The sequence below is a fragment of the Ochotona princeps genome, chromosome 1 (assembly GCF_030435755.1).
Source record: "Ochotona princeps isolate mOchPri1 chromosome 1, mOchPri1.hap1, whole genome shotgun sequence".
NCBI lineage: Eukaryota > Metazoa > Chordata > Mammalia > Lagomorpha > Ochotonidae > Ochotona > Ochotona princeps.
Genome location: NC_080832.1, coordinates 115,487,919 through 115,510,320, shown reverse-complemented (window position 1 = coordinate 115,510,320; position 22,402 = coordinate 115,487,919). Strand labels below are relative to the sequence as shown.

The window sequence follows — 22,402 nt, the reverse complement described above, 5'->3', positions numbered from 1 at the left end:
AAAAAGGTATCCTTGTTTCCTCCAGCACCGTGAGAGGAGTGGCATAGCTTCACATTTCTGCAAATGTATTTAGTGTCAAACACCCTAAAAGATGGCTGGGTGCTTGTAACTGTTTCTGAATTCAGTGTGTTGGGCTGTGTCACTTTGTTTGAAGCATAAGAAGAAAATCTGATCTCACACAGATATGTAGTGGAAAAGGAAGACCCCCCCAAGGACCTGCAGAAGGACTTGCGGGCCATCAGGTGTAGTCCAGAGATTGCTGAGAGCATCCCGGGTGGGGCCACTCCCTGTCCCCTTTGGGACCTCTGGTGCCTGCGGGGGAGAGGGGAGACTCCTTCCTGCCCTTTTAATAGCTCCATAAAGCCAAAGGCTGAGGGATATAAGGCTGACAGAGCAGGGCCCGGGAGGGGGGCGGGCACAGACAGACACCATGAGCCCCCACTTGCTTGGGATCCTGCTTGGCACCCTGCTGGGGGCAGCCCTAGGTAAGGTGGTGGCCAAGGCCCATCTCACACACACTGGCGCCCCCACTCTGCTGGCCAACTCTCTCCACCCCACCAGGGCTCATGTCCAACGCCTCTTCTTTCCTGCCAGGAACTTGCATGAGGTGTGAGAACTGTGGCGGTCCCAGTGGTCCCAGCGGCCCCAGTGGCCCCAGCAGCTCCTGCAAAGAGATCACAGCCTGTGGTGAGGGTGAGCGCTGTAGCAATCTCCAACCAGGACTGGGACAAACCAAGATCTCCGGGAACCGTGAGTCCTCAGTTTCTCTGTTTTACCCCAGCCCCCACCCCACGTCTGGTTTCCAGAACCTTCCAGGCTCAGTCTGGCTCTGGGCAGATGGCATCGCTGCTGGAGCAGGGCAGTTTGTACTCCTTCTGGCTCCTGGCCTGGAGCCCCTCCCTCCACAGCCCACAGTCCTGGCGCTTCTACCTCACTCCCTTCCATCTCTCAGGCCTGTTCACGCACATGTGAGGAAACCCAGGCCAAAACTCAACTTTCAGTTATAGACTAAGGATCAAGAAGTGCAGGCACTTTGGTTGATTTTTTTTGTTTGTTTGTTTTAATATTGAAATAATTGTAGATCGACAGAAGATGACAGAAATAGTAGAATTCCTGCATTTCCATCACTCAGAATCCTCTAAGGTTGCCTCTTTAGCAGCCATGTAATAACCCAAGTAGAAAAGTGATGTTGATACAATACTACTAGCTAATCTACAATTCAGCTGTTGTTCCTCTCGTTGCCCTTTTCCTGGCCCACCACCTTAGCATTTAGTTCTTACGTCTTCTTCATCTACTCCAATCTCTGTAGGTTCTCAGTGTTATTTGTCTTTCTTGACACTTTTGAAAAGCCGTGATAGGTTATTTCATGTTCCTTTTTCTTCTATTTATTTATTTACTTATTTATTTTATTGGAAATGCAGGTATACAGAGAGCAGGAGAGACAGAGAGGAAGATTTTCTGTCTGTTGATTTACTCCCCAAGTGGCCACAACGCCTGGAACTGAGCCGATCCGAAGCCAGGAGCCCAGAGCTTCTTCTGGGTCTCCCACGCTATTGCAGGGTCCCAAGGCTTTGGGCCATCCTTGACTGCTTTCCCAGAGCACAAGCAGGGAGCTGGATGGGATGGGAAGCAGGGCCGCTGGGACCAGAACTGGCGCCCATATGGGATCCTGGAGCGTGTTCAAGACAAAGACTTTAGCTGCTAGGCTATCATGCTGGGCCATCTTTTAAAATTTTTATTGGAAAGACAGAATTACAGAGAGAAGGAGAGACAGAGAGATCTACCATCCTCTGGTTCACTCCCTAGTTGTCTGCAATGGCTGGAGTTGAGCCAGTCCAAAGCCAGGAGGAGTCAGGAGCTTCTTCCAGATATCCCATATGGGGGCAGGATCCCAAGGCTGACGGCATCACCTGCTTTCCCAGTCCACAAGCAGGAAGCTGTATGGGAAGTGGAGCAGCCGGGACATGAACCATATGAACCAGCACTACTATGGGATTTCAGCACCACCATGTAGAGGCTTAGCCTGCCATGGTGCCAACTCTTATATGTTCTTTAGAATGTATCTTTTTAAAAAGATTTATTTTTATTGGAAAGCCAGATTTATAGAGAAGATCTTTCATTTGCTGGTTCACTCCCCAAGTGGCTGCAACGGTGATCCAAAGCCAGGAGCTTCTTCTGGATCGTCCACGTGGGTGCAGGGTCCTGAGGCTGATGACCATCCTCTACTGCCTTCCCAGGCCACAAGCAGGGAGCTGGAAGGGAAGTGGAGCAGCCGGGATAGGAACTGGTGCTCATATGGGATCCCAGGCATGCAAGGCAAGGACTTTAGCCACTAGGCTACTGCACCAGCCCCAAAAAGTATTTTTGTGGTAGGTTATTTTTATAGAAGGTCCTTGATTTGGATACACCCAGTGTTTCCTCATGAGGAGACTGAAATTCTGCTTTGCAGGCAGGGACACCACCCAAGGGATGTCCTTCTCAGCATCTCGCATCAGGGCTTCACAAAGCCGAGGAGTTAACTTTGATCCTTTGGCCTCAGGAAGGAATCTGGTGAAGGGGAAAATAATCCCTTTGGGTTTTTTGAAATCACATCTGCTCTGCCCCAGGATTTAAGTCCAGAAGCAGGGAGCCCTACATCCCTGTCTCAATCTCTGTCTTGCAGCCTCAGGGACCTTGAGTCATCAGCATCCAGACTGTGTGGCTACCCATCGTTCCAATTCAATGGAAACAGTGTGCGTGGGAGGCACGATCTACAAAATTCGCAAGGACTGCTGCTTCGGGAACCAATGCAATGGGCCTGTGGCAAGTGCTGTGGCTCCCATGTGTAACTGGGTTGTGGCAGCCGTCACCATCCTTGCCTGGCTTTTGCCAGGACTGTGGAGCTGGTAGTGGAAGCGGAGTGTAGGGAAGAGAGTCAAGGAAGCAGGCGAGTGAGGGAGAATCCAACATCTCAGAAGACATGGACCTCTCTGTGAGCCATTAAAATCTGTTGACCACTCTGGAGTATTCTATCTTTGGTTGGTGGGAGGACTGGAGGAGTGCTATGGGGGCATTCCACTTCTAGTGTGGGGGTTTCTGAGCATCTCACAGTGGTGCAGACCTTAGGCACAGTAAAGAATTTGCCCTCTTTGGCTCCTGAAACCTCACCCTAGGGGAATCTTCCTTAGCAGTGAGGGTGGCTGAGAGGATTGGTCTCTGGGCTGTCTCCATACTTTGGCTGTCTGAGTTGCTTCCCTCTTTGCTGTTTCTGACAGAGGAGTATTTTGAATTGTGGAAGGCAATGTGAGGACTGTGATAGGAGAGGTGCTTGGCAGAAACTTTAGTAACCAGTCCAGGTGAGGCTTGAGGATCCTACCTGAGGCCCCCTGCCCAGACACCTCTCCCACCCTTTCTGGAGAGTCCTTGGGTGAGGCTGTACCTCCTTCTTGGCAATCCATTAGGGGCGTGTCCTACATTTAGGATAAGGGTTGTTTTTCTGAACACTGAGACCTGTGTGCCATCCTCAGACACTGGCTGTAAGGGAATATTAAGGCTTGAAAAACCTGTTCCACCATATGCCCCAGCCCAGCCTCCCAGAGAAACTTCGTGAAGGATTCTTGAATAAGGGCGGGGCCTTGAGAGTGTTAGGTTCCTGGAGAGGGGCTAACACATGAGTCAAAAGACACGAAATACACAGTTGATTAGACACAGACATTTATTACTCAAAATGGAAAATGGTGAGTGTGGAGATGGAGTCTGAATGGGAGCCAGCATTTGGAGAATCCACTCTCTACCGTGAGGTCATCAGGTCTTTCCTGGGATCCGGGATCTGTCACTGGGAACAGGACAGAAGCCCCATGTCAGACCCGATCACAATCTCTCCCCAGGGCAGGAGGCAAGACGGGGAGCCCTTCTAGGGGCCAATGGAGGATCTAGAGTGGTCCAGAGGGAAATGGGAAGGGACTCTGGGCAAGCAGAATGGCAGGTGGATCAGGTGACCACTCTGGGGCTCTGTGTAATAACGAAATGGGAAAGGACTGGTAGATACTTTTCAGGGCGAAGGGAGCTAGGGAGAAGCAGGACTAGGAAGCTGAGGGATTCAGAGACACAGGGCAAGAGGCTTACGCTAAGGCCTGTAGGTAGAGGCACAGCCATGGAGAGAGTCTAGTGCAGCAGCCAGAGGCCAAGACCCGCCAAGGAGGTGAGGAGAACAAAGGTCAGGGTCGGAGTGTGGCGCGGGGCAAAGCTGTTACAGTTGTCCTTGCTACAGCAGGTGGTGTTGTAGATCAGGCCCAGTTTGTTGTTGGTTTGGTTGATGGCCTCACGACAGGGCTCTTCCGGTGTACCACAGCGCAGGTTAGAGAAAACCCACATCTTACCTAGGGACAAGAGTGCGCAGGGAGGTCAGCTGGAATGGTGCACCCGCCTGGGTCCTCTCTCCACCCTGTGCACCCACCCAGGCTTGCTTCCTTCCTAACTGGCCCTATCTCCCCATTCCTTATCTCCTGTCAGCCTGATCTTCCTCCCTCATGTCCTTATCCCTCCCCCACATCCTGGTTCTATCACCTGCTGACTGCAAGCCTTTGGGGTTGTTACCAGCTCCTGCTGCGGCTGTTTTCTCATTATAATAATAGCACTCACATCATAGGAATGTCATGAAGACTAATTGAAATAACGCACGCCGAGACAAAGATTAGTGCCTGGCACATAATCATCTTAGGCCCCACGGCATTATCACTATGATTTTTTGCTCCATCTCCATGTAAGCCCCAGCTGGGCCTCAAGCCTGACAAGGCATCTCCACCTGCCCTCTCCCCAAACTCAAGAAGGGGTCCGTTACCAAGGTACACATTTGTTGTCAGACATTGGTGTCCTGGCTCCAGGCGACAGGACTGTCGATCTACACAGCCCAGAACGGGGACCTTGTAGCAGGAGTGGCAGCGAATATCAGCTGGGGAGACAAAAGTTAGACTGGGGTGATGGGTGTCTGAGGGGCTGGGGCTCTCCAGAGGAGAGCAAATCAAGTGGGTGCTCTGTGTTGCTTGGCCTGACAGGGACAAGGCAGGTGAGTGATGCTGTGAAAGTGCAAAGTGGGCGGCAAGTGAGGGTGGAGTTGTTGCTTTATGAAAGGCCAACACCCTGAAATACCTTCCCTCACTCCACCCCACTTGGGGATGAGTCAAGAGAGACACAGCTACCAACAAAAACACGAGCTGGGTAAAGATGGAATGTAAGGACAGCGTAGAGAAGGAATGGGTAAGAAGATGGAGATTGGAAATAGGAAGACATAGTTCAAACAAAAACTGTAGAGATTTACAACACTCGCAGAAATGGCTTAGAACTTGAGATTTGGCCACCTGTGATCACTGTTAGAAGGTTGTTCTTCACCTCTTGGGGCTGCCAAGAGTGTGGGAAGAGGAACCAGATCTGAATGGAATCCTCCCATTCCAGCTCTTCATCAGATAGTAATATCTGGGAGACAGCTCCCCAGATTCTGTCTTAGCAGCTCAGCCCAGCGGAGAGGATGAGTGCTGAAGGCAGTGCCCCAGTGTTCCGGCTTCAGCTAAAGTTCAAGGTTGAGGCACTGAAGGCTTGGTGAAGGAGGGGTCGGCCCAAGGTGGAGGAGCTTGCTCAGTGACACCAACGTCACTTTGGGGTGAGTGGTCCTGGTGCTCCCTTCCTAGAAGGCTTGGGAACTCCCTGGTTCTTTGGGAGGCTTGAAGAGGACACTGGAGCCGTCCAGTAAAGCTTGCCTCCCTTGATGAGGAGAGGTATGTAACTCAGGGAGGAGCAGAGGGACCGCTGCTGAGAACTGAAGTCCTGTGGTGGTGTAGTTAGGGGGCAGGTTGGGCCCCAAAGGAGTGCAGGTGAGAGTGGGCAGATGATGGGAGAATGCAGGCAAGCTATGTCCTGGAGAACTGTGACTTGAAATGGGCTGCCTGGGCATCAGAGCTTGCAAATAAGAGTATGCGTCTCTGGAACCTTTTATAGGCAAGAAGAATGAATTTCTCCTAGGGCTGAAGAGGAGTGTGACAGATGAAGACCGGAGTCCCTGGGAAAGGGGAATGAGGTGCATTGTCACAGGGAAGCCTGTTCCTGGAGGCACAGAAAAAAAAATTGGGCCAGGTGGGGCTGGAGGTGCCCAAGGACTTGAGTGGTGGGTAGCAGAGGGCCATGGGTAGAGCAAGATATCAAGGGCCTGACTTGGTGAACCAGGTCTTTGGGGCCCCTAGGTACTTACCTGCAACCCAGCAGAACAGAGCAGATAGGATGAGCAGCAGCAGGCCTTTCATGGCGAGAGTCTTGTGAGTGGTGGCAGATGCAGCAAGTAGCAGAACAGATTTTCGGGGATCCGGCTCTGAGAGTTGAGTGGCCTTTTGGGAATTTATATTCTTGAAGGCCCCTCCCTTCCCAGCTTCTGGTAGCACCTCCCTCCCCATTTAAACATGGCTGACCAGGGGAAAAGACAAGGGGTGGAGAGGGCTGAGCAGGCCTGGGGACGGAGTTGGGGGATGAGGGAGAGAAGGTCCCTCCAGCTTCCCACTCTGATCTGGCTCATGGTTTCTGGTCAAACCCCTCCTGGCCCCCACCTGAGACTCCTGACTGCCCAGTCCTTGGAGGGAGCATCACCAGAGGTCCCTGTGATTTTCAATGGCCATCGTGCCGGCTTCTGCTGCTTCCTGGCCAGCGGATAATTAGATGTGGCCAAGTTGGCGGCCAGACTTGGTCCCTGGAGGGCATGGGTAGGGGGCATGATGGTAGAAATCGAGGACAGGGTCTCCCGATGGAGATCAGTTCTGTCCCCCCGGGTCTTCCCCCCTCCCTGCTTGGCCAGGGGGTGGAAGGTTTGTGACTTCATAGAGGGCTGCTGTGACATCATAGCAGCCAGTGTGGGGGCTGCAGCCACATCCCAGGCCAGGCAGCTTGTGTGCTAATGAGGAGGAGCTGCCCCTGGCTGGCTGGAGGTTCTCAGGGACCTTGACTCCACTTGGGCATGGCAGGGCCTTGTTGGCCACAGTCCAGGGAGGGCCCTGGCTTAGACACGGCTCAGTAGCACCTCCCCTGTCAAAGCCTGCTGACTTGGGCAGGGTGCTCAGGCGGGTACAGCGTGGGCACAGACGGTGAGGTGGAAGCTAAAATAAGAACAGAAGTAGTAATGGTAATGGCAAGCACTTAATTAGGGTTCCTGGGTATTAGCCACTGTGTGGGGGCATTTCACCTGTTAATTTTATTTTAGATCCTATACAACAGATGCTTTTCACCCATTGTCTAGAAAACAGAACCAGGCAGGCTAAGGGACTTGCCTACACCACTCAGCTTAGCTTAGGTAACTGGTGGTCAGGATTTGCCAAGTCCCCAAATCCCCGGTATTCCCGGGAGCCTCTAAGCTGAAGAAGTTAAGGAGTCTCCATTGTTGTGTAAATTTTGGTGGTGGGCTGGCTAGCCTGTGAGGATTCCTACTGGGATCGCGGTGGCTGGTGGCTCAGTTCTAGCTCTTATCTGGGTCCCCAGTCCTGTGTCCCTCCGACCCGGCTTCCCTCCGGTGTCTCCCCTCCCCCCTGCTCCTGCTGATTCACTGGCTGCCTGCTCCCACCACAACCCAGCCATGGCCTTGGTTTTGCAGCTGCTGGTTCTGCTGCTCTCCAGGGCCCAGGGGGACCCCGGGGGTAAGCAAGCCTCTGGAGAAGCCCCGGAGGAAAGAATTTGTGGGGTGGGGGAAAGAGGAGGTGCGGGATGGGGCGTGGTGAGTTGGGTGTGTTGGGAAAACCCAGAATGGAAGGAGGGCAAATAGAGGAAAGAAAGGAGGCTGTGGGTGGTTCCTCTGCAGACTTCCCTAACAACCGCTCCCTGGCCGCCTCTAGCTTCTTTGCAAGGGCGCCCTGGTGAGAGGGTGAATCTCTCCTGCACGGGAGTTTCACATCCCGTCCGCTGGGCCTGGGCACCCAGCTTCCCCGCCTGCAAGGGCCTGTCCAAAGGACGCCGCAAGATTCTGTGGGCCTCGACGAGCGGAACTCCCACGGTGCCTCCGCTCCAGCCATTTGCAGGTCGCCTACGAGCCCTGGACCCTGGTATCCGGCGGCTGGAGCTGCTTTTGAGCACGGGGGACTCGGGCACCTTTTTCTGCAAGGGCCGCAACGAGGACGAGAGCCACACGGTGCTTCACGTGCTGGGGGACAGAGCCAACTGCAGGGCCCAGGAGCCCACCCATGGTTGGTGGAAGTCACACCCGGGAGGGCCTGGGACTTGAGCAGTGGGTGGGAGAGGGGAGTTCCTGAGCAAGAGCGCTAGTTGTCTGTCACGTCTCCCTGACCTGGACGCTGTTTCACCAGCGTCCGTGTATCCCCAGCTGCTGATTCCGTTGCTGGGCGCCGGGCTGCTGCTGGGGCTGGCAGCGTTGGGCGTGGCCTGGTGGCAGCGCAGGTGAGCAAGAGGGGCGGGGCTTAGCCTAACGGGGGCGTGGCTAGAGGTGGGTGGGGCAAGGCCAGACCTTTGCTAAGAGCTGGCCCTGGAGCGTAAGGGCCAGGTTTGGAGAAGAGCAGGACAGGTCAGTGCCTGAGAGCCGGGCAAGAATCCGAGCGTGGGCGGGTCCCTGTGTGGGGCGGAGCCCAAGTCATTTCGCCTGTCAGAGCCTGCAAGCACCTGGGCTGTCATTGGCGCTGCCTGGGGGGGGCCGGGGAGAACCAGGGCAACCAGACTGGCGACTCTTAGAGACTTGTGTACATCCCTTGCAGGCGCTCACCCCCGCACCCGCCTCGACCACTCCCCAGTTTTGGTGAGAATAACTCCACCCCATTTTCTTCTCCCACCTGCACATTCCCCACCCTCCAATTTCCAACGTGAACACTAGCTGTGGAACAGACAAGTTGGTTATTTACTGCTCATCCTTTAGTTCTGTCCCCTCCACATAGCTCCACTCGCGAAAGTGGAACCCCAGAGTCCAGTAAAGGAGGAGGAAGAGAAGGAACCACCCAACAGGTCAGGGGACCTGGACCAGGAACCGGTAAGGGACTGGTGATGGGAAGGGGACTGGACAGAATCCTTAAGAAAAGTGGGCCAGGAAAGAGAATGGGATTCCAAGGGCCTGGGCCTACTGAGACCACCCTGCCTTCCTCTCACACCTTCTGCAGAGCCTGCTGTATGCGGAATTGGATCCTACTGTGCTCAGGAGGCCCCGCCGGCTGTCCACCGTGGGCCCTGGTGATGCCTCCACCGTCTATGCTGTTGTAGTTTGAAGAGACTTCCACGCTGGGAGCCCCCAGCTCTCCATACCCCTCCTCCTCTCCTTGGCCCCTCCCTTAGTTAGGAGAACTGAGGTCCAGACTGTCTTTGCCTTCAATGTGGCTCCTTCACCTACTCCCATCTCTGCTATAGCATCCATGTCTTCATCACCAGCGACCTCTCTGAATCTCATCAAGCCCTGTCTCCCCATCTTACGACATGAGCATCCCCTGGTAGGTGCCGTAATTCTTCCCAATCAAGTGCTTTTTTCTTCCCCCACAATCAAGCTTTTTGAGCCAGAGCCATACACCCAACTTTTCCTTTTTCTCCTTTTTCGCTTTATCCTCATTTCCTAGCTTCTGAAATTGTTCCTCTGATTTCCGTGAGGTTGCCAATGATGTCCTAGTGGAGATTTTTTAAAGATGTATTTATTTTTATTTGAAAAGCAGATTTTTACAGAGAGGAGAGACAGAGATCTTCCATCCTCTGATCCAATCCTCAAAGGACTGCAACAGTCAGAGCTCAGTTGATCCGAAGCTGGAATTTCAGGAGTTTCTTCAGGGTTTCCCAAGTAGGTGCAGGGTCCCAGGCTTTGGTCCATCCTCTGCTGCTTTCCCAAGCCATATGCAGGGAGCTGGATGGGAAGTGAAGTTGCTGGGACACAAACTAGGTTCCCATCTAGGATGCCAGCACTGCAGGTGGAGGATTAGCCCACTAGTTATACTGCACTGGCCCCTGGAGATATTTCTCAACATTCTGGCTTGGCCTTTGATGACCTCCTTCTTTAAATTGTTTTTCTTCACGGCTGGTGTCCTCTTTCTGGACTCCTCTTCCTGGTACTGTAATGCACACTCCGCACCTCCCCTCTTACCGACACCAAGAACTCACTCCAGCTCAGACCTCAGAGGTGGGATTTCCCAACTTTCTTGAACCTAGCTCCGGTCCTAGCATTTGGCAGAGCATGTCCAATTCAACTCTTTGTCATCACCTCACCCTCCTTGGTATTGTCTTGATCATCCCAGTTGCCCAAGCCAGAAACCAGAGTCATGTACTTCTTGCTTCCTGTCTTACTCCCACACAATGAGCCATCAAGTGACACCTTTCTATCTTCATGTCACCGTCATGTGTACACTCTTGTATGTCTAGCACAGCTATCTGAATGTCCTCTCACTTCCTTCCTGGGCTGCCCACAGCCCACCTTATCCAGTTGTCCTAGAGAGATCCTCCCCAGGCACTGACCGACTCTGACAACCCTTAGTTTAGAACTGCAGCAACTGTCTCTGGGGCCACGCGCCTGGGCCTTGGGCCAAGGTGTACAGGTGCTGTGGCACTTTGTCCACTCTCCAGGCTTATCTCTGTCACTCCATGTGCAAATGACATGCCAACCCTAGGCTCTCCCTAGCCCCAGAATGTGCTCGCTGTAGAGCCTTTGTCTTGCAGACTCTGTCCCTTCTCCCCACCACCTGCCTAGGGAACTCCTGTTTATCCTCAGGATTTAGTTCCTGTTATTTTTCTGGAGCCCTGTCCCTGCCCCCCCTTACCCACGGTGTACACTTTGAACTCCTTTCAGAGAAGCAGCTTTTTGTGACTTGTTCCATCTTAACCCGCACCTCGCTGTGTAAGGCGTTTCGTGTGCGTGAGTCCCCTGACCTGAGGGGACTGGCCCCTGCCCCTCTGTCATCACCGTCGAGCCTCAGTAAATGAGTAAAGGAAAACAAATGTTCTTGGAGATATCATTTCTTCTTCTCCATAAAAGAGAGACAGGTAATCGACCAATCTCTGAATCATCTAACATGGAGATAAATTCAGCCAGTGACCCGCCCGTTTACATCTTCCTGCCCTGGATGTGCTCTCTACAACAGGAATTCTATCTTGTCCATCTGGCGCCCAGCACCTGTGACAGGGTGGGGCCATGAGTCAGTCAGTACCCAGTACGGGCTTTGTGAATGAAGGAGGCTTCCCTTCCTGCCACTGACCCCAGCCTCAGGTTTTCTTCTTGCCCTTTGCCCCCCAGTAAGACACCAGCCACAGCCCAGTCTAAAAGGCCAATTCTAGTTTATTGATTCTGAGAGCGAGAGGACTCACCCAGTGGCCCCATCCTTTCCCCCACACTAGGCCCTACCCCCCATCTTGGATTTCTCCCACCTACTCACTACTCTATCTAACTTCCTCCCGGCTGCTCTACCCCAAGGCCGGGCCCTCAGCTGTGGGGGCGTGTGCTGAGCACCAGGCAGAGGGAGCTGAGCCCAGCCCCAGCCTTCTCCAGTTCTGAGCATGACACAGGTACCAGGGTAACATCAGAGAGCTTCTGCAGTGCCTGTAGCGGGGAGAGAGGTGGGAAGGAAGAGCTGGGGCCAGCATCAGGCCCCCCGGTAGCCACCTCAGAGCATCCCTCCCAGGCCCCTTGTCCCACTAGGAAAGCCTGGCCTATGGTGGTGGTGCAGCTCTTGCTTTTCCTCACCTCCTGGCTGTTGGGAAGGTCCCCACCTCCACGGTGCAAGAGAAAAGGAGGTGTGCCTGGCATCCCAGGTCGTAGAAAGAGACAGTCAGCGGCCGCGTCATCTGGAAGGGTCAGCGAGGCGTACGGGTGATCTGTCAGCGCTGCCATTGCCTGAGAGGGGAAAGAGGAAGTGTTCCAGTTTCAGAGGTCTCCCCAGCGGAGTTGGCCAGCCCCACGGTCAGCAGCAACAGCTGCCCATGGAGTCCCATGTGGGCAAGAAGGACAGCAAGCACATAGCTCTCACTGTGTGTCACACGCTGTGCTAATCCTGCTTCAGCCTGTGATGCACCTGCAACCTTCTTCTCCCCTCCACCAGCCCCTACACGTCTGTCTCATCCATCCTTCAACATACAGCCTTGGGGATTCTTCCTGAAGCCCAGGAAGGGCAGGTTCATCGTCCTTGTTCTGGGGTTTCCTAACACTTGGTCTCAATCTTATAATTTCCTGTTTACTTGTGACTTCTTTCATATTTGCTGGCCGGCTGTATGACAGCAGGGGTTGGAACTGAGTCCTTAAGCCTCCCCATGTCTCTCCTCACCCGGACTGCCTTCTGTGCTGCGTCGCTGCTGCCGGCCACCACGGTGCGGGGGCCTCCCATGCCACAGAGGCCGCGCAGATGGGAGGAGCCCGAGACGGGTACGGTGGAGACTGCAAAGTCCTAGGGTTGACAAGAGGGAGGTATTCAGGGGTCGCAAGCGAGGAAGCCTGTCCTGGGATGCCCCCTTCTCAGCAGACTCTCAGGCTTCTCTGACGCCCACCCGCACCCCATGCTCCTCCTTTCCTCCCATGCCAGGTCCCTCTCCTCACCCGAAAGGTATCTGCTACTATTTCAGCTCCTCGGTGATTGGTCCACTTGGACAGGCCTACAAAAAACTCCCGGCCTGCGCCCGGAGAAGTCATGTTGACTTGAGGGAATGTGCTGGAAACAGGGCCCAAGGCGATCCCGTTTCCCTAGGTTTGCTTCCCTCTGCCAAGACCCAGGGCTGCCTCACCGGTGAAGAGAACGTCGGTACCATCCAGGGTGGCATTTTCATCCCCCATCTCCACAATTCGGAGCCCTAGGTCCTGGAGGGCTTTGCGGACCCCATCCACCTTAAGGCGGGAGAGAGTGCCAGGTGAAGACAACCCCACCTTCCAATTCTTCCCCAAGCCGCCCCCCATTCCCCAGCTCCTCCCATCCTCCCCCACCACACCCAGTGCCCTGGCACTCACCTCTGGCCTCCTGGCTGGGCTCCAGGGCCGCGTGATTAGGGCTGTGTCCCCTTGGATCACGGCTGTGTCACCAAGCAGTGGTCCTAGAGGCAGTGACTCCTCTGGAGGCAGTTCCAGCAGCTGCAGCCCCAGTCGCTGCCTCAGTTTACCACCCAGCACCCCGTGCTCTCTTTGAGCTTTGGCCAGGTCCAGGGCTGGAAGGCCGGCCCCGGCACTGTCTCCTGATGCCAGGCTCTCTGGGACCCCCCGGATCAGGGCATGGGAGCAGCGGCCCAGCCCCTCCCCTGGCGTCCCCATCCCATCCACACAGACACGCCTTCTGGTCGTGCAGATTTCTGTTTTCACTTTCTACTTGACCTGTTTGGGAGAAGAGGCAGAAAGACAGAAAAAAAGGTTTTAAACGAAGGGGGTCGCGGGGTGTCTAAGAGCGCCCGTGTGCCAGCTCCGAGCGCCACTCCCATCCGCCCCACCCCCTCCAGACCTTATTCTCTCGTCGACCCCTCTCCACCCTACTTCCTGGGTGGATCGACTTCTTTAAGAAGGGTCCGAGGAACAAGACCGGATCCTTAATCTCCGGAACACCTGTTGCCCCAGCCCGGGGGGCTTCCCGAGGTCCCCGCCGGACTCCCCTCTTGGCAACCGCTAGGATGCGCTCACTCCCCAAAAATGCACCGGCCCCGCCCCCTTAACCCTCAGCTGCTCAAGGCTGGTGGGACCCCAAATCCTGCCCGGACGGATCCGCAGGGGTTTCGGCCAGGAGGAGAAAGATGGGCAGAGAGAGCCCGGACCTGGGAGAACGGAGCCGTGAATGTCCGAAGGAGGACGGGAGAGAGGAGCAGGAGAGGAGGAGCCTAAGGAGTTAAGCATCCTCTCTCCACCCGGGCGGGTCACGCTGCCCCTAGCGCGACCCAGTACAAACCAGCCCGAGTCCCGGAGGACTGGGAGAGGTCTCACACGAAATCGGAGAGGCGGGGAAGCGGGGCGTGGTTCCGGGGCGCGCGAGCCACTCCTGGCTCCAGGACAGGCCCCCTGACCATCTTGCCCCAAGTCCAACCGCCCCGCTCTGCGCCCAAATGCCGCTCCCCTCCCTGCACTCTTGGTCGGTTGCTAACACGGGCCTGGCATCCCCCAAACTCCAGCCCCCTGACGGTTCTAGGGGACATTCTCTCTCCCAGACTCACCTCCAGCGGCCACCTCTAGTGCTGCCGCGCTGTGATCTTGGCTGAGGCCCCACCCCCAGAGGACGGAGTTGGTGAAGAAGGGGGCTCCTAGTCTCGAAGCCACAAGGCCTGGGTGCTCTGGCGTTTGGAGGGGTCCCTGGGTAGGCGAGCGACGGTGCCACGATGGGGCGGGGGCGCGGCGGTCTGGCGGCTCCGGGGCATTGTCTAGGCGGGACGGGGCGGAGCCTCCCCGGGCCGCGCCCCTTCCACCCGGACGGTGCCCCCCTTCCCTGGAAGTCGGCGCCGCCCGGGTGTGCACCGGCTCAGGCCCACCCAGCTCCGGCCGGCCCTATCGGCGGGGCTGCAAATGCGGCATGGACCACAGAGCAGCGCTATGGGTGGACGGGCAGTAAAAACGGCAGTCCCACCACACACACCTCCCACCCTCTTAATTCCTGACCTGTGCCCTCAACTCAAGATCACCCAAAAACCCCCTTTTGTGCAAAAACGCTACATTTTCATTCTGTATTTTATTACTGAAATACATTGTCCAACCCGCCCCAGCCACAATAAAAATCTCACCCAGGCCCCCCTTCATTTCTGTTCACTGCCCTCCCCACCTCGGTGCCCTCCCCACCTCGGCCCCCACATAAGTGCTCCAGGTTCCTGTGCTGTTCTGAAACATGTCCATTGGGTAGCAATGTGGAAACCCCCCCGGGCCTCTGAGGAGAAGACTGAGGTGGGTTGGGGAGCCCCAGCAGGGCCTTATTTGAGGGCTTTGGCCACTTGTTCATAGGCCAACTCAATCTCTTCATCATCTGGACAGGTGGACGCGAATTCTTCTCGAGCATAGGCGTTTCTCAAGTACCGGTGAACTCCACGAAATGCCTCTGGGATGGTGAATCCCCGGTATTTCTTACACACCACCTGGAAACAGGAGGAGAGAGACCAAATGTTAGTCTGGTTTTTTTTGTTGTTGTTGTTTTGTTTTTAAAGATTTAATGTATTTGGGCCCGGCATGATAGCATAGCGGATGTGCAAGAATCCCATATGAGCACCGGTTCTAGTCCCAGCAGCTCCACTTCTCATCCAGCTCCCGGCTTGTGGCCTGGGAAAGCAGTGGAGGATGGCCCAAAACTTTGGGACCCTGCACCCATGTGGGAGACCTAGAAGAGGCTCCTGGCTTTGGATTGGCTCAGCTCCAGCGGCTCTGGCCACTTGGGGAATGAACCATCAGACGGAAGATCTTCCTCTCTGTCTCTCCTCCTCTCTGTATATTTGCCTTTTCAATAAAAATAAATAAATCTTTTTTTTAAAAAAAGATTTAATGTATTTGAGAGAGTTAAAGAGAGAGAGATCTCTGTGTTGATTCACTCCCCATATGGCCGCAGCAGTCAGAGCTGGGCCAGTCAGAAGCCAGGAGCTTCTAGGTCTTCCATGTAGGTGGAGGGCCCAAGCACTTTGGCTATTTTCTATTGCTTCCCCAGGTGCATTAGCAAAGAGTTGGATTGGAAGTGGAGTAACTGGGATTCAAACTGGCACCCACATGGGATGGTGGCACCACATATTTCAGCTTTATCAGCTATGCCACAGTGCTGGCCCCAGAAGTGTTAAGAAAGTCATATTTTCTACCATGCTGTTGCTCCTTCCCTTCTCCCAAGGTCTGCGTGAAAAAGTCTGGTCTTCTTGCCCAGGTATTCAAGAATCTCCATCATCTCTGGCTTCTCTTCCTATCACCAGATTTTATCTTCCATATGAATCATCTCCAATCAGCCTTTTCAACTTCCATTGTTTTATTGTAATATCTCCTCTGGTACTGGGCCCGGCGGCATGGCCTAGCAGCTAAAATCCTTGCCTTGAACATGCTGGGATCCTACATGGGCGCTGGTTCTAATCCCGGAGCTCCACTTCCCATCCAGTTCCGTTTGTGGCCTGGGAAAGCAGGCGAGAACGGCCCAATGCTTTGGGACCCTGCAACCCTGTGTGGAAGACCTGGAGGAAGTTCCTGGCTCTTGATCGGCACAGCATCAGCTGTTGCACTCACTTGGGGAGCGAATCATTGGACAGAAGATCTTCCTGTTTCTCCTCCTCTCTGTATATCTGACTTTATAATAAAAATAAATAAATCTTTTAAAAAAAAATCTCCTCCAGTACTGAAATCCTAACCACCGATAGCCCCTTTTCAGACCACCCTATCTGATGCTACTTTTCTCCTCTTGATTCTTAATGTCACTCACATACCAGATAATTCAGTTTTCACAATGACTTTTGTCTTTTATCTTTCATTTGACTTTTAGTCATGTATTAACTTTAGTGTAAAGGTTTCATTATCTTGTGTTAGATTTCAGCCCTTAGATAGAGAGGCCCAACCACCACACATGCCTGTCTCAATGCCTAGATAACAGATGTTCTTTACACCACTGCGTAGCAGCCTGACAATGGACCACATTTCACCAACTAAACTACAGCTTCAAGCTATGATGTGGCAAATGAGCAGGTGTTGTCCCCAAAGGAGGAAGTGGAGGCAGAAGCTACAGAGTTAAAGCTTTGGCTTTGGGCAAAGGCAGCTCTGTCTGAGCTGGGGATTTGGCAGACACAGTGCCTGGAAGAGCATTCTTTAAAATAATCCTGGGATGTGTTTCAGCCCATCTGTATCCGTGGCTTGCATCACAGGATGTACTTCTCTCTGGGCTGGGGTCTGCTACTGGTAGCAATCTACAGAAACCACTGCAAGCAGCAGTCAGCTGCCTTGGGAGTGTTGGGCACAGGAAGCTCACATGGAAGTTTGTGAAAGGGCCTTTCCATCAGCCATCCTCTGCCGACACGAGCACCCCCCACCTACCTGTACTATGTGCAGCTTTGGCAACAGGTTACAGTCGGCCAGGGTGAGCTCGTTGCCATCCAGAAACTTCCTCTGAGAGATGCCCTCGTCTTCCGCACTGGTCTCATCCACTTCTTCAGGGAGGGGAGAAGTCAAGTAATTGTCTAAAATCTTCAAGGCTTTCAGGAGCCCCTTCTCCAGATCTGTGTAAGAGATGGAATTGGTTAGCATAGTCAAGAGAAGTCCAACATGGCCCAAGAAGGCCCATGGGGGAAGAAGGGTGGATATTAATGGAGAGGTTGGTCCAAAATAAATATCAAACACTAATGTCATTTTCTATGTGTTGTTCTAAGAATTTGGTTTTATTTTTATCCTAAGCATGTTAGCAATAAAACTCTCCCCCAGTCTCATATCAACCCAGGGGACAGGTAGTATTACCTCATTTTACACATCCAGGAATGAATTTACAGAGGGATTCGGGGAATTTCTCAAAGTCACATGGCTATTGGACTTTCTACAGAGGATCCTTCACAAAGTTTGTGGAAAACATATTCGATGAAGAAACTACCCATGGACTTCAATCCATGTTTTGCACCAAGATAAACTGTTAAGTCCATTCTTCCATGAACTTTTAGAAGTGGTTTCACATCAAATAGTCTGGATCTTAAGGTCCTTGTTCTTAACCACAACCCTATCCTACCAGTTAACGTCCCCTCAGGGAGTGAAAAAACTGGAAGAGGTTTAAAAGTCACAACCAATGAGAATGCAGGGAAATCTAGGGGCACTGGGAGAGGTGGGCCAATATCTGCTCCGTTTCCTCAACATCTGAACTCCCAGGCACCCCTGCTGCCTCCCAATCCCTGAGCCTTCTCTAGGATGCAGCTTCCGACCCACAAGACTCACTGTCATTGAGTGCGGGGTTCGAATTCTTGATGTAAGCAGAGAATTTGGCAAATATGTCTACCCCAGCGGTGTTGGACTCAGGGTTCAGAGCTGCGAGCTTTGGGTACCTAAAGCCAACGGGAAAAGCCTCATCAGATAGCATTCTGGGAGGAGCCTCAGCTACCTGTTTTCCATTTCTTGCACCTGTTTCTCCACCTGCCAACTCCTCCTCTCCTCTTTCCCAGTGCCCCTTTACCTGGGAGGGCACAGTACCGCCTCCAGAAATTCCTCGATCTTGTTGGTATCTGTGTGGACTTCAGTGCCGTACAGGAGGAATGGGAGCTGCCCGCCCGGGCACAGTTTCTGCACTGTCTCAGTCCGTCTGGAGAAGGGAGCAAGCATTAGGACAGGAACACGGGGGTCAGGGAGAACCAGAAAGGGAGTACAGAGGGACACAGGAAGAGAGGGGGACTCCGGACGGCAGACATGGGGTTTCAGTTAAGAAGGAAGGATTTAGGTGGGTGAGGAGTGTATCACATGTATTTAGAGAACTGGACTCACCTCTTGGTGTCAACAGTGGTGACGTTGAAAGTGACTCCCTTGAGCCATAGTACCATGAACAGTCGCTGGGAGAAGGGGCAGTTTCCAATCTTGGCCCCATCACTGCCAGCCTGAAAAGCGAACCCCCTTCCAATGTAAGGCCTGGTGCACCTCACCTCACCCCAGGCCACTTTCCGCACCTCCCATCCTCCACAACAGCTGTTTGCTGTGGACTCGTGACACACAGTCTCTACAACAAGAGCGACCCTTAGAACTAGTTCTCCTCCTTTGAGCCTGGGTCAAACCTAGCACAAGAGCAAAGGCAGAGGCAGGCTTCTGGAGATTTAGGACAGGTAAAGGTAGGCAGCGGGACAGGGCTTGGGGAACCTAGAGGATCTGGACCCTAGAGAGAGGCAAGGGTGTGGGGCCAGGCTCTGGGTTCCTGGATTCTAGTATAGGAGAGGCGGGGTGAGATCAGAAGCCATTCTAGCTCACTCCTCTCTATCCTTGCTGTTACTGGTGGTTGGGTGGGGACTAAGGAGTCCTGAGATGCGAGCGGCAGGCTGGGCACAGAGGGGATGTCTTGTAAATGGCAAGTGGTGATCTCATCCCCCAAGGGACACCTCCCCCTTGGCTGAGGGTGATTCATCTCTGTGTCTCCGGCCTCAGCAGCTTCCTTCCGGACAAGGAAGTGGGGGCAGGGCCCTGTGCAGCTGAGGCCTGAGAAGCTAAGGCCACCCCTTGGGTCCCCAGCTACCAGCCCCAGTGCCAGGGTCCCCCGGTGCCAAGTTCTCAGGCTCTGGATAAGATAATCCTCTTCACACAGGGCTCTGAGTCTGAATCTTTGCATACAGCCTTACCCACAGAAGCAAAAACAGCCCCGGAGGCCAGTGGGAGAGTGAGGTGGGAACCACACCTAAGGGGGTGGACCCAGGCTCCCACTGCCTTCACCAGGCCCAGGCAGGGGGCATGGCTGCCACAGAGACTCAAGCATAAAGCAGAGGGAGAAGCAGGTGGGAACATACAAAGATGAGCCAAACACAAACACAAGGGAGAAAGTGGAAAGGAGGCCGGAAAGTGGAGGGTGTGCCAAGGGGGAGACACAGACAGCAAAGAGACAGCTGTAAGGACCAACTGACCAAAAACCGGAAAGAACTCAGCACAGGAGGTGTGGGGGGAGCAGGGCTGATATGCAGCAGGGCTACGGCCTGCTCAGGGGGACCACCCAGTTGCCATGGGACCACCTCTCTTCATCTGAACCCACAGAGAAGACAGAGCTGGGGCGAATCTTGGACAACGCCCATATTCTGAATGCCTTCACTTAGGTCTCCTCCTCCTCTGGGTCTCTCTGTCTAACCTTGGGCAGCTACTGCTCAGCTCAGCACTGGCCACTGCCTCCCTTCCCCCTCTCCTGCTCTGGTCCTGCAGCTGTTCTGTTTCGCCCCTCACTTTCTAGTCTCACGTCTTGAACTCTGTTCCTATCCTCCTCTCTCCTTGTACCACACCAATTTCTCCCCGTGTATGTCTGCCCACTCCCAGGCCACCCTGCTTGTGGACCCCTTACCAACAATTGCCTCTGCCATTCCCTTGGGCTCTCGCTGCCTCTTCCTCTCTCTGCCCTCCATCAGCCCGCCCCTGCCCTCCCCACCCACTTGTCTCACTCCTGGGAACTCTGCCTTTACCCTTGCTTCCTCTAGGTTGCTGGGAACTTACACTTTTACAAACTTTTCACAGTTGATCCTACCATTCCCATTAGTTGTTCACAAGTTAATGGTCTCCCCCTTCCGCATCTCCTCCCTCTCCCAACCCCCAAAAGATTGCACGTGGGATTGGGGGTAGAGGCGAGGGAGGGAAGAGGAGAGTCTGGGTTGGATTTGGGTTAAGCCGAAAGTTGGCTTTCAGGAGTTTGGCTGGGGCCAAGGGAGGGAAGGTTCTTACCTTCACGAACAGTTCGACCTGCGGTTGTTCTTCAGCCATGGTTGCGACGGGTAGCAGGAAGCCGCAGTCGCTGGGGGAACTGGGAGGGGCCGGGGTCAGGGAAGGCGGGTCTCACGGTTGGTTGGGGATTCTCTTCTCCGGACCACGAGCTGTCCCTTCAGCACAGCACGAACCCGATCAAATCTTCTCCCTTCAGACACGGCCTCCCCACCTGCCCGGTACACTCCACACCCAGCTTCCCCAGCTCTGTCCTCTCGGGCTGGATCAGGGAGCGGCTGACTCACCGGCCAGCCCCGCCCTGGACCTGGGGAGGAACAGAAGAGGGGCGGGACTGAAAGACCTAGGGAGTCCGTCCTGAGGGGAGGCCCTCAGAAAGATCAGAAATGGGAAGAGAGACAGGAGGTGTGGACCTGGGAACTCCTTTTCTCCGTCCTCTGCTGAACACACATGGGATTTTTTTTTCCTTTTCCTCAGTTTCCCGCTTCATTAACCAAAGTACAACTCCGTTTACCCTTTTGGGAGAAACCTGACACCCACTGCTAGAGAATGCCCTTGAAGAACCAGGGTCAGACTCTGAGAACAGAAAGGTGGTCATTAATTCTGTATTCCTTCCAGGCTCCAGTACAGAGTCTGGGCTGTAGGACTGTGATCTGAGAGAACTTGGCAATAGAACAGCAGCTGGGACTGGGAGTAAGGAAAAGTGAAGAGTAGTGTGCAGAGGATGGACAGGGAGACAGGAGGGCTTGTGCTAGGGGACAGGGAAGGCCTGGCTGGTTTTGGTGTTCCCCATCCAGGGCGTCCTTCTGTTCAGCTCACGCTCACTGACTTGGAGAAGAGGTGAAGTGATGGGGTTATCTAGAACAGAGCTGTACTCTCCCCGGGGTGCAGTGGTATTTGGTCTTATCATGGGATAAAGATCAGACAGAATAAGATGACTGGAATCCTGAGAATTATAGAGGAAGAGTAGCACCCACCCTCTCCAGTATCCTTAACTTTGGAGACCCTAGCAAACGATGCTGAAAAAGAAGCTTCCAGAATGCATCCCCCAAACAACGTTTAATCCAGCCTCATTCTGAGTTTTTCTTCTGTCTCTTCACCGCATGCTGCCAGACAAAATACCATCTAGGAAAATGCAAGGACGCTGAAGCCAAAAGGGGGTTGAAATATGTAGAGAGGAAGACTTTGGGGGAGGAGTGGGGTGGGGTGCGGTGTGGCTGTGCTAAAAGCCTGCCTAGTGGTTCCCCCTCAGGCTTCCTCTTCTGTGGGTTTTCTGCTCCCTAGGGGAGAGCTTATCTTGCCACAGAGAGGCTGGAAGCATGCTTGGTGTTTGCTCCCTGGAGTCCCAACATGCTAAAAGGATGTAGGATGAGTCAGTCCATGACCGTATGTGTGTGAATTTCCTCCATGGCCCCCTCAAAATCTGCACAGAGGCTCCCCTTCCTCCTGCTGAGAGAGGGGAGACCTAGGGTCTTCTCCTGCTGGACATGGGCAGTGGCCACCAAATCTACCCCACAAAGATCTCCCCTCCGGGACAAACTTGGGGCAGATGGGGTCCATCTTTTCAGCTCCAGCAGGTCTGGCAGCCTTTCTACTCTCTCTATAGTTACAGCTGCCTCAATCATCAATATTGACTTTGGCCGGCGGACATGGTTACCCAGCAGGGAGTGTGCTTTCATTTCCCAGGTGACACGCAGCGGTGCCCTTTTCTGGCACCAGCGGGCAGCATCTCAGGGACTTGAGGCTGGGGGCTACACCTCTCCATCTGGCCTGCATCTAATCAGTTTCTCTCCCAGTCCCATCTCCCAGCCTCTGCATTCTCCCCAGGATGTCTTTCTACTCCTTCTCCTTCCGCAACTTGGTAAACCAGTCCCTAATCTCTTCACACTCCAGATTGGAGGGTGTGTCTCTCTGTGACACTCCCCAGAGCTGTCACCAGCCTCCCCCAGGTTTCCATAGTTCCATTGCTCAACAATTTGCCAATGGTAACGATTAACTCAGATCTTACTCCTCTACTTTTCAAACTGCAGAAGGTCAGCACAGCCAGACCGTCTCATCCTCATCACCTTCCTAATTTCCTGGGCAGCATATGCCTATCTCTGGGCACCAAGAACAAAGCACGGGAGAAAGATGCATTTAAGGAACGTTTTTGGG

The 22,402-nt window shown here is 53.9% G+C and overlaps 5 protein-coding genes across 13 annotated transcripts; 2 read left to right on the top strand and 3 right to left on the bottom strand.

Moving 5' to 3' along the window:
- Window positions 1–430: 430 nt before the first annotated feature.
- Window positions 431–3,003, top strand: LY6G6D (lymphocyte antigen 6 family member G6D). Its single transcript, XM_058669849.1, has 3 exons — window positions 431–485; window positions 595–750; window positions 2,663–3,003. Exons 1-3 carry the CDS (start codon window positions 431–433, stop codon window positions 2,887–2,889), a joined length of 438 nt encoding a protein of 145 aa, XP_058525832.1. The 3' UTR covers window positions 2,890–3,003.
- A 673-nt stretch (window positions 3,004–3,676) lies between these two features.
- On the bottom strand, window positions 3,677–6,994 carry LY6G6C (lymphocyte antigen 6 family member G6C). 3 transcript variants are annotated; one of them, XM_058665423.1, is made up of 5 exons: window positions 6,610–6,994; window positions 6,221–6,337; window positions 4,820–4,930; window positions 4,105–4,358; window positions 3,677–3,814 (listed from the first exon to the last, which is right to left on the bottom strand). In XM_058665423.1, exons 1-4 carry the CDS (start codon window positions 6,857–6,859, stop codon window positions 4,144–4,146), a joined length of 693 nt encoding a protein of 230 aa, XP_058521406.1. In that variant the 5' UTR covers window positions 6,860–6,994; the 3' UTR covers window positions 3,677–3,814; window positions 4,105–4,143. The 3 variants fall into 3 exon arrangements, with proteins under 3 accessions (XP_058521406.1, XP_012786276.1, XP_012786275.2); XM_012930822.3 differs by having other exon boundaries at window positions 6,221–6,353; window positions 6,610–6,785; XM_012930821.2 differs by lacking the exon at window positions 6,610–6,994 and having other exon boundaries at window positions 6,221–6,534.
- Window positions 6,995–7,010: 16 nt separating this feature from the next.
- On the top strand, window positions 7,011–9,609 carry MPIG6B (megakaryocyte and platelet inhibitory receptor G6b). 6 transcript variants are annotated; one of them, XM_058665409.1, is made up of 7 exons: window positions 7,011–7,138; window positions 7,604–7,646; window positions 7,842–8,189; window positions 8,310–8,400; window positions 8,712–8,752; window positions 8,889–8,980; window positions 9,108–9,609. In XM_058665409.1, exons 1-7 carry the CDS (start codon window positions 7,136–7,138, stop codon window positions 9,210–9,212), a joined length of 723 nt encoding a protein of 240 aa, XP_058521392.1. In that variant the 5' UTR covers window positions 7,011–7,135; the 3' UTR covers window positions 9,213–9,609. The 6 variants fall into 6 exon arrangements, with proteins under 6 accessions (XP_058521392.1, XP_004598758.1, XP_058521389.1 ...); XM_004598701.2 differs by lacking the exon at window positions 7,011–7,138 and having other exon boundaries at window positions 7,332–7,646; XM_058665406.1 differs by lacking the exon at window positions 7,011–7,138 and having other exon boundaries at window positions 7,332–7,646; window positions 8,870–8,980.
- A 1,369-nt stretch (window positions 9,610–10,978) lies between these two features.
- On the bottom strand, window positions 10,979–14,437 carry DDAH2 (DDAH family member 2, ADMA-independent). Of its 2 annotated transcripts, none has more exons than XM_058665400.1 (7): window positions 13,392–13,846; window positions 12,911–13,267; window positions 12,691–12,790; window positions 12,506–12,579; window positions 12,237–12,356; window positions 11,660–11,809; window positions 10,979–11,515 (listed from the first exon to the last, which is right to left on the bottom strand). In XM_058665400.1, the coding sequence occupies exons 2-7, from the start codon at window positions 13,205–13,207 to the stop codon at window positions 11,399–11,401; spliced, it is 858 nt and encodes a 285-aa protein (XP_058521383.1). In that variant the 5' UTR covers window positions 13,208–13,267; window positions 13,392–13,846; the 3' UTR covers window positions 10,979–11,398. The 2 variants fall into 2 exon arrangements, with proteins under 2 accessions (XP_058521383.1, XP_004598755.1); XM_004598698.2 differs by lacking the exon at window positions 13,392–13,846 and adding an exon at window positions 14,092–14,437 and having other exon boundaries at window positions 10,980–11,515.
- A 136-nt stretch (window positions 14,438–14,573) lies between these two features.
- CLIC1 (chloride intracellular channel 1) lies at window positions 14,574–20,511 on the bottom strand. Its single transcript, XM_004598697.2, has 6 exons — window positions 20,252–20,511; window positions 18,335–18,444; window positions 18,030–18,155; window positions 17,795–17,901; window positions 16,913–17,094; window positions 14,574–14,997 (listed from the first exon to the last, which is right to left on the bottom strand). Exons 1-6 carry the CDS (start codon window positions 20,288–20,290, stop codon window positions 14,836–14,838), a joined length of 726 nt encoding a protein of 241 aa, XP_004598754.1. The 5' UTR covers window positions 20,291–20,511; the 3' UTR covers window positions 14,574–14,835.
- Window positions 20,512–22,402: the final 1,891 nt, after the last annotated feature.

Bases quoted from the DNA above. Each gene is read 5' to 3' on its own strand.
- LY6G6D (XM_058669849.1), top strand. From the start codon at position 431: ATGAGCCCCCACTTGCTTGGGATCCTGCTTGGCACCCTGCTGGGGGCA. The intron at 486-594 runs GTAAGGTGGTGG...CTTTCCTGCCAG, and splicing joins CCTGCTGGGGGCAGCCCTAG to GAACTTGCATGAGGTGTGAG. The intron at 751-2,662 runs GTGAGTCCTCAG...TCTGTCTTGCAG, and splicing joins AACCAAGATCTCCGGGAACC to CCTCAGGGACCTTGAGTCAT.
- LY6G6C (XM_058665423.1), bottom strand. From the start codon at position 6,859: ATGATGTCACAGCAGCCCTCTATGAAGTCACAAACCTTCCACCCCCTG. The intron at 4,931-6,220 runs GTAAGTACCTAG...TTGTCTCCCCAG, and splicing joins TCTGTTCTGCTGGGTTGCAG to CTGATATTCGCTGCCACTCC. The intron at 4,359-4,819 runs GTAACGGACCCC...TCTTGTCCCTAG, and splicing joins GACAACAAATGTGTACCTTG to GTAAGATGTGGGTTTTCTCT.
- MPIG6B (XM_004598701.2), top strand. From the start codon at position 7,586: ATGGCCTTGGTTTTGCAGCTGCTGGTTCTGCTGCTCTCCAGGGCCCAG. The intron at 7,647-7,841 runs GTAAGCAAGCCT...GGCCGCCTCTAG, and splicing joins GGCCCAGGGGGACCCCGGGG to CTTCTTTGCAAGGGCGCCCT. The intron at 8,753-8,888 runs GTGAGAATAACT...CCCTCCACATAG, and splicing joins TCGACCACTCCCCAGTTTTG to CTCCACTCGCGAAAGTGGAA.
- DDAH2 (XM_004598698.2), bottom strand. From the start codon at position 13,207: ATGGGGACGCCAGGGGAGGGGCTGGGCCGCTGCTCCCATGCCCTGATC. The intron at 12,791-12,910 runs GTGAGTGCCAGG...TCCCGCCTTAAG, and splicing joins GCCCAGCCAGGAGGCCAGAG to GTGGATGGGGTCCGCAAAGC. The intron at 12,580-12,690 runs GTGAGGCAGCCC...CTCCGGGCGCAG, and splicing joins TACCGACGTTCTCTTCACCG to GCCGGGAGTTTTTTGTAGGC.
- CLIC1 (XM_004598697.2), bottom strand. From the start codon at position 20,290: ATGGCTGAAGAACAACCGCAGGTCGAACTGTTCGTGAAG. The intron at 18,156-18,334 runs GTGAGTCCAGTT...TCCCTTCTCCAG, and splicing joins ACCACTGTTGACACCAAGAG to ACGGACTGAGACAGTGCAGA. The intron at 14,998-16,912 runs GTAGGTGGGGGG...TCCTGTTTCCAG, and splicing joins CAAAGCTGCACATAGTACAG to GTGGTGTGTAAGAAATACCG.